General features: G+C 44.4%; 1 protein-coding gene across 3 annotated transcripts in view; it reads left to right on the top strand.

The window, feature by feature from the left end:
• sema4f (sema domain, immunoglobulin domain (Ig), transmembrane domain (TM) and short cytoplasmic domain, (semaphorin) 4F) overlaps nt 1-15,664 on the top strand; it is a 208,451-nt gene that overhangs the window by 124,186 nt on the left and 68,601 nt on the right. For all 3 annotated transcript variants that reach the window (XM_048541544.2, XM_059650542.1, XM_059650543.1), the window contains exon 7: nt 12,627-12,772. In XM_048541544.2, the coding sequence (XP_048397501.1) occupies nt 12,627-12,772 (146 nt within the window). The remainder of the gene's footprint in view (nt 1-12,626; nt 12,773-15,664) is intronic.

Below are 15,664 nucleotides of genomic sequence, written 5' to 3'. Positions count from 1 at the left end.
GTAAACAGATAATGGAAAAGTGTAGGAGAAACAGGGTGGTGGTGATGGGAGATTTTAATTTTCCCAACATTGACTGGGATTCACTCAGTGTTAGGGGTCAAGACAGAGCAGAATTTGTAAGGTGTGTCCAGGAGGGTTTTCTAGAGCAATATGTATGTAGTCCAACTTGGGAAGGGGCCATACTGGACCTGGTGCTGGGGAATGAACCTGGCCAGGTGGTTGATATTACAGTAGGGAACTACTTTGGAAATAACGACCACAATTCCGTAAGTTTTACAATACTCATGGACAAGGATAGGAGTGGTCCTAAAGGAAGAGTACTAAACTGGGGGAAGGCCGACTATACCAAGATTTGGCAGAATCTCAGGAATGTAGATTGGGAGAAACTGTTTGAAGGTCAATCCACATTTGATATGTGGGAGGCTTTAAGGAGAGGTTGATTAGTGTGCAGAAGAGACAGGTTCCTGTGAAAATGAGGAATAGAAAAGGCAAGATTAGGGAACCATGGATGACAGGTGAAATTGTGAGACTAGCCAAGAGAAAAAAGGAAGCATACATGAGGTCTAGGCGACTGAAGCTTTGCAAGAATATCGGGAATGTAGTGCGAATCTGAAGCAAGGGATTAAGAGGGCTAAGAGGGGACATGAGATATTGCTGGCAAACATGGTTAAGGAAAATCCCAAAGCCTTTTATTCACATATAAAGAGCAAGAGGGTAACTAGAGAAAGGATTGGCCCACTTAAGGACAAAGAAGGAAAGTTATGCGCTGACTCAGAGAAAATGGGTGACATTCTTAACGAGTACTTTGCATCAGTATTCACCAAGGAGAGGGACATGACAGATGTTGAGGTTAGGGATAGATGTTTGCTTAGTCTAGGTCAAGTTGACATAAGGAAGGAGGAAGTGTTGGGTATCCTAAAAGACATTAAAGTGGACAAGTCCCCAGCTCCGGATGGGATCTATCCCAGGTTTCTGAGCGAAGCGATAGACGAAATAACCAGGGCCTTAACAGATATCTTTGCAGCGTCCTTAGACATGGGTGAGGTCCCAGAGGACTGGAGACTTGCTAATGTTGTCCCCTTGTTTAAGAAGGGCAGCAAGGATAATCCAGGTAATTATCGACCGGTGAGCCTGACGTCAGTGGTAGGGAAGCTACTGGAGAAGATACTGAGGGATAGGATCTATTCCCATTTGGAAGAAAATGGGCTTATCAGTGATAGGCAACATGGTTTTGTGCAGGGAAGGTCATGTCTTACCAACTTAACAGAATTCTTTGAGGACGTGACAAAGTTGATGAGGGAAAGGCTGTAGATGTCATATACATGGACTTCAGTAAGGCGTTGATAAGGTTCCGCAATGCAGGCTGATGGAGAAAGTGAAGTCACATGGGGTCCAGGGTGTGCCAGCTAGATGGATAAAAAACTGGCTAGGCAACAGGAGACAGAGGGTAGTAGCAGAAGGGAGTTTCTCAAATTGGAGACCTGTGACCAGTGGTGTTCCACAGGGATCTGTGCTGGGACCACTGTTGTTTGTGATATATGTAAATGATCTGGAGGAAGGTATAGATGGTCTGATCAGCAAGTTTGCTGATGACACTAAGATTGGTGGAGTAGCAGATAGTGAAGGGGACTGTCAGAGATTACAGCAGAATATAGATAGACTGGAGAGTTGGGCAGATAAATGGCAGATGGAGTTCAATCCGGGCAAATGCGAGGTGATGCATTTTGGAAGATCAAATTCAAGGGCGAACTATACAGTAAATGGAAAAGTCCTAGGGAAAATTGATGAAGAGAGAGATCTGGGTGTTCAGGTCCATTGTTCCCTGAAGGTGACAACGCAGGTCAATAGGGTGGTCAAGAAGGCATATAGTATGCTTTCCTTCATTGGGCGGGGTATTGAGTACAAGAGTTGGCAGGTCATGTTGCAGTCGTATAGGACTTTGGTTCGGCCACATTTGGAGTACTGTGTACAGTTCAGGTCACCACATTACCAAAAGGATGTGGATGCTTTGGAGAGGGTGCAGAGGAGGTTCGCCAGGATGTTGCCTGGTCTGGAGGGTGCCTGCTGTGAAGAGAGGTTGAATAGATGAGGATTATTTTCATTAGAAAGATGGAGATTGAGGGGGGAACCTGATTGAGGTCTACAAAATCATGAGGGGTAGAGACAGGGTGGATAGCAAGAAGCTTTTTCCCAGAGTGGGGGACTCAATTACTAGGGGTCATGAGTTCAAAGTGAGAGGAGGAAAGTTTAAGGGAGATATGAGTGGAAAGTTCTTTACACAGAGGGTGGTGGGTGCCTGGAACGCGTTGCCAGCGGAGGTGGTAGACGCAGACACGTTAGCGTCTTTTAAGATATATTTGGACAGGTACATGGATGGGCAGGGAGCAAATGGACACAGACCGTTAGAAAATGGATGACAGGTTAGACAGAGGATCTTGATCGGCGCAGGCTTGGAGGGCCGAAGGGCCTGTTCCTGTGCTGAAGGTTTCTTTGTTCTTTGTCCTTTGTTATTAACGGTTCTGAAAAAGGGTGATCAGACCCAAAACGTTAACCCTGCATTCTCTCCACAAATACTGCCAGAATCAGCTAAATTTCTGCAGCAATTTCTGTATCTGTTTTAGATTTCTTGCATCCGCTGTTCTTTAAAAATGTTATTTGGTCATATTACATTGTTGCGTGTGGGAACATTGTTTGTTACAACAATTACAGTTCACTGAGTTCTTTTTGAGTTTATGGTCACAAAAAGCAATTCCAGAAGACAAGTCTTTCTTTCTATTAATGTTCGTGTGACTCTGATCAAGGCAGGAAAGGGAGGATGCAGTCATTCTGTTGATTTTGATATTCCTCACCTACCTTCTGACATGTGATCAATGCAAAGGGTGTGGTGGGATTGCAGATGGAGTGTAGCACGACGGAAGTAATTCAGGGCATTGTGTACTTCACAAAGTGGTGGCTAAGTAATTACTGGCTGGAGATTAGAAGTCTGTAAGTTTTAGGAAAGAAGTAGACATTGAGGAAGCTGCGCAAAGGATTAAAATGGTGGTTTATCTGATGCTAATCCTGTTCATATATTTAATTCTGAGAAAATCGCACATACAGAAGTGAGACAGTTTCTCAGAACTAAGGTCAGTTCACAATATGAGAAATGTTAAGTCAGTTCTGCGAATGTTCACATTAGAGTCTATGGAAAGAAGTAGAATTTTTGGGTCAAAGCACCAGTGGATTGCCTTCCGATACGAAGGATATTGTTAAATCGGCTGGGGATTTTTTTACCCTGGAATGTCAGTCTGAACAGTGTAAAACAGAGTTTTATAAAATCACAACGAGCGTGGACAGGGTGAATAGCCAAGGTGTTTTTCCTAGGATGGGAGAGCCCAAAACTAAGGTGCAAAGGGATAGATGCAGAAATGATCTCAGGGGCCACTTTTTCACACAGAGAATGGAATGAGCTGCCGGAGGAAGTTGTTGGCGATACAGTTACATTTAAAAGGCATCTGGATGGGTACACGAATAGGAAGGGTTCGATCATTCCTTCGCTTTCCAACCTCCGGATTTCTGCCTGTACTTTTGCACATAAGGCGTGACACTGGTTGGGCCTTGCAGAATCGCGAAATTGCTTCATGGCCAACACGCAAGGTGGCCTGGTCTCCTTTGACAGTCCCTGGACCTTTCTGAAAAACCTCCAAGTGTTTTAATTAGGGTGTCACATTTTCTCATCAAAAAATATTAAGCTAATCAAGACAAATGTTTCTCGACCAATTTTGTCCCACCAGGCTTGGGCCAGAGCCTTGTATTACGGTCAATGATAACTGAACCAGCTGTTTCTCATGTGACACTGGAACCGAAGTCATATCCTTAAACTGTAACTTTTTCCCAGTATAGGCTCTTAGCCTAGCCGAGGCCTTATGCAAACTTAAGAGATAGAGTCCAAAGCAAATTTTGTTAAACCCTGGTTCTGCAATCACGGATAGATCTGCGTCGATATCAATCTCTGTTAGAACCAGGTGACCATTTAACCAGTTGTTTATTTTGCTCAGTTCTGATTTGAACGTTACTAAACAATGACAGTACTTATATCAGTAGAATGATTCACACATGACTGTTATTGACTTGAACAAGCTATGTCATCTTGCACTGCGACATGCTCAACAGCATTTGTGCAAAGCCTCAGGCTTTTGTAGGAAAGCTTGTTGTTAGTGCTGTCTTGTTCTAACTTACGCAGTCGACCCAGAAATTCAAAACAATTTAATCCCTGGTTATTCTGGACTGACAAAAGTGTTCTGGCATAGAGGGACTGAGGACATAGTGTGATAGAATGTCACACTCAGGATTTCCCACCATCAGCCACAATACATTCTTTCATTTATGGGTGGGCATATTGTTAAGATATGCAAATGTGCCTGGTATCCACTGTCAGCACAGACATGAGGGGAACCATTTAAGGTTTAAAGGTGCAGAAAGTTTTTTCTGTGCCTTTAAAAATGTGCTCATATAGAAAACCTCACTACGGAGTCCACATCACGCACTACATCAAGCCTCTGGGGCATGTCACAGAGAGGCTCCGCATACTTCCGGCAGAAGTGGAAGAGCCTATCGAACAGTTTGAGAGCAGCCTATGGATCAAACAAGAGTGGGAGGTTGGAGGACAGAAAGGTTCATTTCTCGGGAAAGCTCAGAGACAGTTAGCTCAGTTTCCCTGATACGGGGAGGAGACGGCCTAACCATATCAAAATATTTGGTTTCTTCATCATGCAGTATGCTGTCAGGGGCATTATGGCTGATCAAGATTGGATTTACTATGATGGCCCTGTAGCAAAATAGCCTCTATCGGGTCACACGTAAAACATGGTCACTTACAATAACCATCATACCTTTTGCTTTGCAATCCCTAGGATGCAGTCAAAACCCTGCCCAATAAACTTCATGGCTTGAAAACACATACCAAATTAGTCATGCATTGAAAGAGAGCAAGCACACTTAGATTCACATATTGAGCCATACAAATTGCTCATCGTTTATTCTCTAACCAGCATCACTAAAAGTAGATTATCTATACGTTATTTTGTTGTTAATTTTGTTTTTTGCACAATTTGGCAGCTGGACTGCCTACATCACAGCAACAGCTGCAAGTACTGCGATTACCTATTTAGGTTACCAATGCGAATGTTATGGAAACCGAGAGATGAGCTCGGTCATAGTGACACCATCGGCAGCAGAAAGTTGACCCAGGGTGGACTTGTGGCCATTGGCGGTTGACCCAGAGTGGACTTGTGGCCATTGGCGGTTGACCCAGGGTGGACTTATGGTGGTTGGCAGGTTGACCCAGGTTTAAAGGTGCAGGAAGGTTTTTCTGTGCCTTTAAAAATGTGCTCATGTGGAAAACCTCATACTTTGTCTACATCATGCACTACATCAAGCCTCTGGGGCATGTCACAGAGAGTCTCCACATATTTCCGGCAGTGGTGGCCATTGGGCAAGTTGACCCAGGGTGGACTTGTGGCCATTGGCAGGCTGACCCAGGGTGCACTTGTGGCCATTGGCAGGCTGACCCAGGGTGCACTTGTGGCCATTGGCAGGCTGACCCAAAGTGGACTTGTGGCCATTGGCAGGCTGACCCAGGGTGCACTTGTGGCCATTGGCAGGCTGACCCAAAGTGGACTTGTGGCCATTGGCAGGCTGACCCAGGGTGCACTTGTGGCCATTGGCAGGCTGACCCAGGGTGCACTTGTGGCCATTGGCAGGCTGACCCAGGGTGGACTCATGGCAGAGATGAGTTTGGTTTACTGCCAGCGTCCGCATCTGGTGCAGATTCGTGCAGTTGGAGGCAATGGTGGAGGTGAGTTTGGGCCCAGTATGAGACCTGGTAGCAGTGGCTGGATCAGCAAGATGGCCCTGAAGTGGACTCATGGCGATGGTGGAAACGAGTTTGGGCCCAGTGTGGTACCCAGAAACATCGGTGGCGCTTGCAGTGGTGGGGTCCAGTGAGGACTCTGTGGCAAGGGTTTTGGTAGAGGCGAGATAGTGCCAAAGTGTGTGACTTTCGGGGCGGAATGGTCAAGAGGACTTGTGCCTGGCCACCAGGGACCAGAAGGACGGTCAAATTAACTTTTATTTTATTTCTCTGCCTTTATATTCTATGATTTGGCTTATTTATCTATGTTTCGAGGCGCCATCACTTTACAACATTTCGCTGTGTTTTGTAACAAAATACAAGAGGCAATAAATAAATAAATCAATTCAAATCAAATCAAATCAAAAATGGAACAAGATCCAGGACTGATACCAGGTCAGTTGTGCAATAGCCAATCTCTAATGGATAGCAGTGGAGCTTCCTATTGATTAGGACTGGCAGAATTCAACAGAATTCATGACTCTACTGCGGAATATGTACACCTGGATTTTGGTTTGGATATGTGGTGATGTCTCCTACAGTCAAATACCTGAGATTTGAATTTCCTTGGTTCATCTAGGAATGAATGCTTGAGTATGACTCCCAGAAAATTCTGTCAGCTTCGTACTTGTCTGCTGTCATGAGTCAGTGCATTCAGGATTGGAGAAAAGGCATCAAGTAAGAAATCCATACATCACAAAAAAGTCATGAATGAGGCAGAGGTGCTGATGTTGGACTGGGGTGGGCAAAGTCAGAAGTCACATGACACCAGGTTATAGTCCAACAGGTTTATTTAAAATCAGAAGCTCTCAGAGTGTAGCCCCTTTATCAGGTGAAGGGGTATTTCTCCGAAAGCTCATGATTTCACATAAACCTGTTGGACTATAACCTAATGTTGTGTGATTTCTGACCTTATGGAAGAAAGTAACATTGACATCATTGACTTCATGAAAATAGCTGTCTTGGATGTTATTCCAGTATTGTCCTGCCTTTATGAAGTTAAGAGCCAGGTCTAGCAAAACTGAGGTGACTATTGTATATAAACAGTATTTTATATTTTATCCAGTATTTCAAAATATAGTTGCAAGTTATGAAACCCATTAACGAACCCATTGTGAAAGGAGTTACCATGTTTGAGGAACTCTTACCCACTGACCGTTATTCAGGCTGTCTTGTCCAGCATTGAGTCAGGAAGTTCAAAAGTTCAAATCCTCATTGAAGGCATGTGGACATCTTTGGCAACACCAGCATTTATTACCCATCCCTTATTATCTTTGAGATGATGAGGAAGTAAGCCTTTGAACTGCGACAGTGGATGTAGGTACCCCCACAGTGCTGCAAGAGGAGAGTTTAATAATATTGATCCAGTGACAGTGAAGGAACAGCAATACATTTCCAAGTTTGAGTGGTGGTTGACGTTGAAGGGAACTTGAAAGTAAGTGGCGGTGTCCCCATTTTTATTTTTTTTCCCTTTATTTATTCACGGGATGAAGGCATCACTGGCTAGGCAGCATTTCTTGCACATCCCTAATTTCCAGAGGGCAGTTAAGAGACAACCACATAATGGTGGATCAGAAGTGACAAAAGGTAAGGATAGCAGTTTCCTTCCCAAAAGGACATTAGTGATCCAGATGGATTTTTCCCACGATCAACAATGGATTCACAGTCGTCATTAGATTCTTAATTCCAGATATTTATTAAATTAGACATGAGTTAGGAAGCATGGACTGGGAGCGATTGTTCCATGGTAAAGGCGCTATAGACATGTGGAGACTGTTTAAGGAACAGTTGTTGCGAGTGATGAGTAAATATGTCCCTCTGAGACAGGCAAGAACGGGTAAGATAAAGGAACCTTGGATGACGAGAGCGGTGGAACTTCTCGTCAAAAGGAAGAAGGTAGCTTACATAAGGTGGAGGAAGCTAGGGTCAAGCTCAGCTCTAGAGGATTACAGGCAGGCGAGGAAGGAGCTCAAAAATGGTCTGAGGAGAGCCAGGAGGGGGCACGAGAAAGGCTTGGCAGAACGGATTAGGGAGAACACAGAGGCATTTTACACTTAAGTGAGGAATAAGAGAATGGTCAAAGAAAGAGTAGGGCCGATCAGGGATAGCATAGGGAACTTGTGTGTGGAGTCTGAGGAGGTAGGGGAAGCCCTCAATGAGTTTTTTGCTTCTGTCTTTACGAAAGAAACGAACTTTGTAGTGAGTGAAACCTTTGAAGAGCAGGTATGCATGCTGGAATGGATAGAGATAGAGGAATCTGATGTGCTGAAAATATTGTCAAACATTCAGATTGACAAGTCGCCAGGCCCGGACCAGATCTGTCCTCGGCTGCTTTGGGAAATGAGAAATGCAATTGCTTCGCCACTTGCGAAGATCTTTGCACCCTCGCTCTCCACTGGAGTCGTAACTGAGGACTGGAGAGAGGCAAATGTAATTCCTCTCTTCAAGAAAGGAAATAGGGAAATCCCCGGCAATTACAGACCAGTAAGTCTCACGTCTGTCGTCTGCAAGGTGTTAGAAAGGATTCTGAGGGATAGGATTTATGACCATCTGGAAGAGCATGGCTTGATTAAATGCAGTCAACACGGCTTTGTGAGGGGCAGGTCGTGCCTCACAAATCTTATCGAGTTCTTTGAGGATGTGACTAGAAAAGTTGATGAGGGTCGAGCAGTGGATGTGGTGTATATGGACTTCAGTAAGGCATTTGATAAGGTTCCCCATGGTAGGCTCATTCAGAAGGTCAGGAGGAATGGGATACAGGGGAACTTAGCTGTCTGGATACAGAATTGGCTGGCCAACAGAAGACAGCGAGTGGTAGTAGAAGGAAAATATTCTGCCTGGAAGTCAGTTTGTGAGTGGGGTTCCACAGGGCTCTGTCCTTGGGCCTCTACACTGTTTGTAATTTTTATTAATGACTTGGATGAGAGGATTGAAGGATGGGTCAGCAAGTTTGCAGACGACACGAAGGTTGGAGGTGTCGTTGACAGTATAGAGGGCTGTTGTAGGCTGCAGCGGGACATTGACAGGATGCAGAGATGGGCTGAGAGGTGGCAGATGGAGTTCACCCTGGATAAATGCGAGGTGATGCATTTTGGAAGGTCGAATTTGAAAGCTGAGTACAGGATTAAGAATAGGATTCTTGGCAGCGTGGAGGAACAGAGGGACCTTGGTGTGCAGATACATAGATCCCTTAAAATGGCCACCCAAGTGGACAGGGTTGTTAAGAAAGCATATGGTGTTTTGGCTTTCATTAACAGGGGGATTGAGTTTAAGAGTCGTGAGATCTTGTTGCAGCTCTATAAAACTTTGGTTAGACCGCACTTGGAATACTGCGTCCAGTTCTGGTCGCCCTATTATAGGAAAGATGTGGATGCTTTGGAGAGGGTTCAGAGGAGGTTTACCAGGATGCTGCCTGGACTGGAGGGCTTATATTATGAAGAGAGGTTGACTGAGCTCGGTCTCTTTTCATTGGAGAAAAGGAGGAGGAGAGGGGACCTAATTGAGGTATACAAGATAATGAGAGGCATAGATAGAGTTGATAGCCAGAGACTATTTCCCAGGGCAGAAATGGCTAGCACGAGGGGTCATAGTTTTAAGCTGGTTGGTGGAAAGTATAGAGGGGATGTCAGAGGCAGGTTCTTTACGCAGAGAGTTGTGAGAGCATGGAATGCGTTGCCAGCAGCAGTTGTGGAAGCAAGGTCATTGGGGACATTTAAGAGACTGCTGGACATGTATATGGTCACAGAAATTTGAGGGTGCATACATGAGGATCAATGGTCGGCACAACATTGTGGGCTGAAGGGCCTGTTCTGTGCTGTACTGTTCTATGTCTGTGTCTATGTCTGATATCACCTCACAAAGGGGCTATGCTCCAAAAGCTTGTGATTTCAAATAAACCTGTTGAACTACAACCTGGTGTTGTGTAACTTCTGACTCTGTTGGAGATGGCCATTTCCTGGCACATGTTTGTGACACGAATGTTAGCCCAAGCATTTGCACGTATACTGTTTCAGTATCTGAGGAGTTGCAAATGGTGGCGAATACCAGGCCATTGATGAAGCATGTGAAATAGTACCTTGAGAAACTCCTTCAGAAGTGTCCTGAAACTGACGTGACTGATCTCCAACAACCGCAAACATCTTCCTATGGGCCAGGTATGACTGAAATCAGGAAGGAATTTTTCCTCTGATACTCACTGAGTTCCAGTTTTGTTCTTGCTTCTTGGTGTCACACCTAGGCAAGTGCAGCCTTCATGCCAAGGACAGTAACCTTCATCACCTTCTCTCCTCGATCACCGTCCTTGTCACCTTCCACTCACTGTCCCTCTTGTCAACTTTCTCACTGTCTTCCTCCCAGGGTTCGAGCTGTCACTGCCTCACCTATCTCCTCACTTGCTGTACCCCTTCCTGAGTCAGACCACAAGCTGGACAGCAAGGGAAGCAGTGAGTGGGGTGGAGAATGGGACGGTGAGTGGCAGGCAGCAGAGTCTAGGAGTGCCAGTGGGAGGCAGCGAGCGGGACAGTGAACTGGAGGCAGCAGATGCACAGAGATGATGGCTGTAGCAACAACTTCCTTCCTATGTGCATTGGCAGGAGTTAGTGCTTTAAAATTGAAGCATTACTAGGTCAAGAGCATTAAGCATGAGGTGATGAGTGAATAGTGTGTGTCTGAATGCAGTAGTAGAATTTTTGGATGAAATAAAATATCATATAAATTTTCAGCAACCAGTATGCTCAAGCCCGATTGGATATGGTTTATATTGTGATGGTTGGAATTTGGTGTTTTAGCTTGGTGAGCTTGGAACAAAAGAATTGTAAAAACTGTGTCTTTTCATTTAACTATATTTTTAATTGAGGACTGAAATGCGGAAAAAACTGTTTTAAAACCATTCAGAGATAGTAAGGACTGCCAGTGCTGGAGTCTGAGATAACACCGTGTGGAGCTGGAGGAACACAGCAGGCCAGGCAGCATCAGAGGAGCAGGAAGGCTGACGTCTTGAATTTCTGAAGAAGGGGTCCCGACCAGAAACTTCAGCTTTCCCGCTCCTCTGATGTTGCCTGGCCTACTGAGTTCCTCCAGCTCCACAATGTGTTGTCTCTGTTTAAAAGCATGTTGAAGCTGTACAGGACACTGATGAGGCCTCCTCTGCTATACAGTGTCGAGTTCTGGTTGCCCAGTTACAGGCAAGATATTATCAAGCTGGAGAGGGTTCAGAAGAGTTTTACCAGATGTTGCTCGGTATGGAAGGTTGAGTTATAAAGAAAAGCTGGATAGACTGGGACTATTTTCACTGGAGGTCAAGAGGAGGTTACTAAAATGAGGACAGATATAGATAGAGTTAATGGTAATTGTCTGTTCGCAAGGGTGGGGGATTTCAAGACTGGTGGGGGCACATTTTTAAGGCGAGATGAGACAGATTTAAAGAAGACGTAAGAGGCAAATTCTTTTTACGCAGGAGCTGGTTCGCATGTAGAATGAGCTTCCTGAGCAAGTCATGGATGCAGCTACAGTTACAACTTTTAAAAGTCATTTGGATAAGTACATGAATAGGAAAGGTTTCGAGGGATATGGGCCAGGAGCAGGCAGGTGGGACTAGTTTAGTTTGGGATTATATTCAACATGGTTGGACCAAAGGGTCAGTTTCCATGCTGTATGACTATGTGATTGCTGTATGTCTTTCCTCCAGCAGTTATTGTAAGCTGTGACTTTTATTAAATTGGAGACTTTTTTATAAACTAACATGTGCCGCTTGCAAACCAGTGGAAGCATCCAGAACATGAAGTCCAAGAAGCATTGGTCAGCACAAGAACCATCTCAGCAGATCCTATGAACAGAGACTACAGAACCGCTTTCCCAAATTTCCCTCCGTAGATAACAGCATTTTTTCTTCCCTGAATGTGTATGAGAAGGAGTTTATTTTAGTAGTTCCTTTATTTATTTATTTAGACTGTAACAACAGATAATTTTTTTTTCATTAATGGAATGTGGGTGTATCTGTTAGGCTGCATTTATTGCTCCATCCCTAATTGCCCAGAGGGCAGTTAAGAGACAACCATATTGCCAGACCAGGTAGTTCCCTTCCTGAAAGGACATTAATGAACGAGCTGAGTTTTACTGATCATAGTAAACAGTTTCATTGTCATAGTCACAGACTCTTAATTCCAGAATTTTATTGCATTCAGATTCCACCATCTGCCACAGTGGGATTTGAACCTGGTCCCCAGTTCATTCCCTGGGTTTCTGTGTTAGTAGTATCGTGATACTACCAGGCCATTGCCTCCCCCTATAAATAGTAATTCTTGTTAAAAGTACATATCAACTTGGCACGAAGAAGATGGGTTAATTTGGAAATTTTGCACACGTTTAAAACCATTAATTTTTGTGATGAGAATTTTGGCGTTGATTTGCTGCATGCTATTTAAGTGATGTGGCAGAGGCAGCTGAAGAAATGGTCTGATTGTTTAAGACAAAGAAATCCAGTAGTCTGCACATTTTGGAAGTGAGGAAAGGGATGTAGTAACTTCAGGAGAGGAGTGACAAACTTGCTTCAGGCAAGGGTGGAAGCTGGTTTCATTGTTATTAAAATACCGCTTTCCGTTGTGAAGCATCACCTTCTGGACTTGTGGAAATTCATGAGACATTCTGCTTCACTATCTATGTACACTTAGTAAATGTTGAAGAGGTATATGGTTCCTTACACTGTCAGTTCATGATCAAACTCCATCTCTGTCCTCAGACCCAGAGTTTGTGGCATCAACATTCATCAGAGCGGATATTGGGACCGGTGATGATGACAAACTCTACTTCTTCTTCAGTGAGACTGCCCGGGAATTTGAATACTACAAGGTGGTACGCGTTCCTAGAGTGGCCCGTGTTTGCAAGGTATGCACTCCGTGCCCCTCCTCGTCCAAAAGGGATATGTGAGAAAAGGACAAGATCGATAACGCTTCTAGACTAATATCAGGTCTTACCGTTCCTCCAATATCACTGGAGAAATTGTGCTACGGAATCTAATGGAGGCGTGATTAGTAAGTGACACCAAAATTAGCGGTACCATCAACAGTGAAGAAGGTTATCCTAAGATTACAAAGGGATCTTGATCATTTGGGTCAATGGACTGAGGAGTGGCGGGTGGCATTTAATTTGGATAAATTCAAGGGTATTGCATTTTGGCCAAACAAACAATGGCAAGACATACTATTAAGGTTAGGGTCCTGGGGTGCTGTTGTAGAACAGAGAGACCTAGGGGTTCAGGTACATAATTCTTTGAAAATCACCTCACATATAGTCAGAATGATTAAGAAGGCATTTCGCACGCTTGCCTTCATTGCTCAGACCTTTTGAATATAGTAGTTGAGACGTCATGTTGAGATTGTACCGGATGTTGTTGCAGCCTCTTCTGGAGTACTGTGTGTAGGGCAACTAGAATAGTTCTGGTTGCCCTGCTATACGAAGGATCTTATTAAAATGGAGAGGGTGCAGATAGGAGGTACCAGAATGTTGCCAGAAATAGAGGATTTGTGTTTTAAAGATAGGCTTGGACTTCTTTCACGAGAGCGTAGGACAATAGACAATAGGTGCTAGAGTAGGCCATTTGGCCCTTCGAGCCAGCACCACCATTCAATATGATCCTGTTCCTGCCTTATCCCCATAACCCTTGATTCTACTATCTTTAGGAGCTCTATCTATCTCTTCCTTGAAAGTATCCAGAGAGTTGGCCTCCATTGCCTTCTGGGGCAGAGCATTCCATATATCCACCACTCTCTGGGTGAAGATGTTTTTTCTCAACTCTGTTCTAAATGGCCTACCTCTTATTTTTAATCTGTGTCCTCTGGTTCTGGACTCGCCCATCAGCGGAAACATTCTTCCTGCCTCCAAGGTGTCCAATCCCTTAATAATCTTATACATCTCAATCAGATCCCCTCTCATCCTTCTAAACTCAAGTGTATACAAGCCCAGTCGCTCCAATCTTTCAACATATGATAGTCCTGCCATTCTGGGAATTGACCTCGTGAACCTACGCTACACTCCCTCAATAGCAAGAATGTCCTTCCTCAAATTTGGAGACCAAAACTGCACACAATACTCCAGATGTGGTCTCACCAGGGCCCTGTACAGCTGCAGAAGGACCTCTTTGCTCCTTTACTCAATTCCTCTTGTTATGAAGGCCAGCATGCTATTAGCTTTCTTCACTGCCTGCTGTACCTGCATGCTTGCTTTCATTGACTGATATACAAGAACACCTGGATCTCATTGTGCTTCCCCTTTACCTAACTTGACTCCATTGAGATAGTAATCTGCCTTCCTGTTCTTGCCACCCAAGTGGATAACCAAACATTTATCCACATTAAACTGCATCTGCCTTGCATCCGTCCACTCACCGAGCCTGTCCAAGTCACCCTGTATTCTCATAACATCCTCCTCACCTTTCACCCTGCCACCCAGTTTTGTGTCATCAGCAAATTTACTAATATTACTTTTAATGCCTTCGTCTATATCATTAATATATATTGTAAATAGCTGTGGTCCCAGCACCAAACCTTGTGGAACGCCACTGGTCACTGCCTGCCATTCCGAAAGGGACCCGTTTATCACTACTCTTTGCTTCCTGTCAGCCAGCCAATTTTCAAATCAAGCCAGTATTTTGCCCCCAATACCATGTGCCCTAATTTTGCTTATCAATCTCTTATGTGGGACTTTATCAAAGGCTTTCTGAAAGTCCAGATACACTACATCCACTGGCTCTCCCTTATCCATCTTCATAGTTACATCCTCAAAAAATTCCACAAGATTAGTCAAGCACGCTTTCCCCTTCGTAAATCCATGCTGACTCTGACCTATTCTGTTACTGCTATCCAAATGAGTCGTAATCTCATCTTTTATAATTGACCCCAGCATCTTTCCCACCACTGACCTCAGGCTAATCAGTCTATAATTCCCTGTTTTCTCTCTCCCTCCTTTCTTGAAAAGTGGGATAACATTAGCCACCCTCCAATCCACAGGAACTGATCCAGAATCTATAGAACATTGGAAAATGATTACCAGCACGCCCACGATTTCTAGAGCCACCTCCTTAAGTACCCTGGGATGCAGACCATCAGGTCCCGGGGACTTATCTGCCTTCAGACCTAACAGTCTGTCCAACACCATTTCCTGCCTAATATAAATACCCTTCAGTTCATCCATTACCCTTGGTCCTTCAGCCACTATAACATCTGGGAGATTGCTTGTGCCTTCCCTAGTGAAGACAGATCCAAAGTACCTATTCAACTCTTCTGCCATTTCCTTGTTCCCCATAATAAATTCACCCGTTTCTGGCTGGCCCCAATTCGCTCCCGACCCATCAGCTACCATCTGCTTACTAGTCCAATGACAATACCACTATGCCATCGCCAGCCAACCAGCCCCAAATTGCCCCCTCCAAAAAAATGAAACAAAGACCACTGTTGCCCCATACAGGAGGATAGTTTTTTGTAAAGCGAGGTGCAGAATCTTACAACAGGTACATGGTTTTCATCTGGAAATTAGTAATACTGACTTCTGAGTGAACCTGTTGCATAACTCATGCAAGGCTGTAGGCTTGGAGCAAAACCACGCTGAACGTACCCTACAACTAAGATAAATGGAACTGGAAATAACATGAAATATGTGGTTGGACTGACAGTGAAAGTGGAACCTGAAGTGAAAGAAAGGATAAGGGAAAGCCACGAATATTTGTTTGGGGATTTTAGCACCAGAATATGTACCAGTAATTTTAGTCACTGACAAAAGAAA

Source organism: Stegostoma tigrinum, chromosome 1, assembly GCF_030684315.1.
Source record: "Stegostoma tigrinum isolate sSteTig4 chromosome 1, sSteTig4.hap1, whole genome shotgun sequence".
NCBI classification, from domain to species: domain Eukaryota; kingdom Metazoa; phylum Chordata; class Chondrichthyes; order Orectolobiformes; family Stegostomatidae; genus Stegostoma; species Stegostoma tigrinum.
The sequence above is the reverse complement of the archived record's forward strand: the minus strand, read 5'-3'. Positions and strand labels throughout refer to the sequence as shown.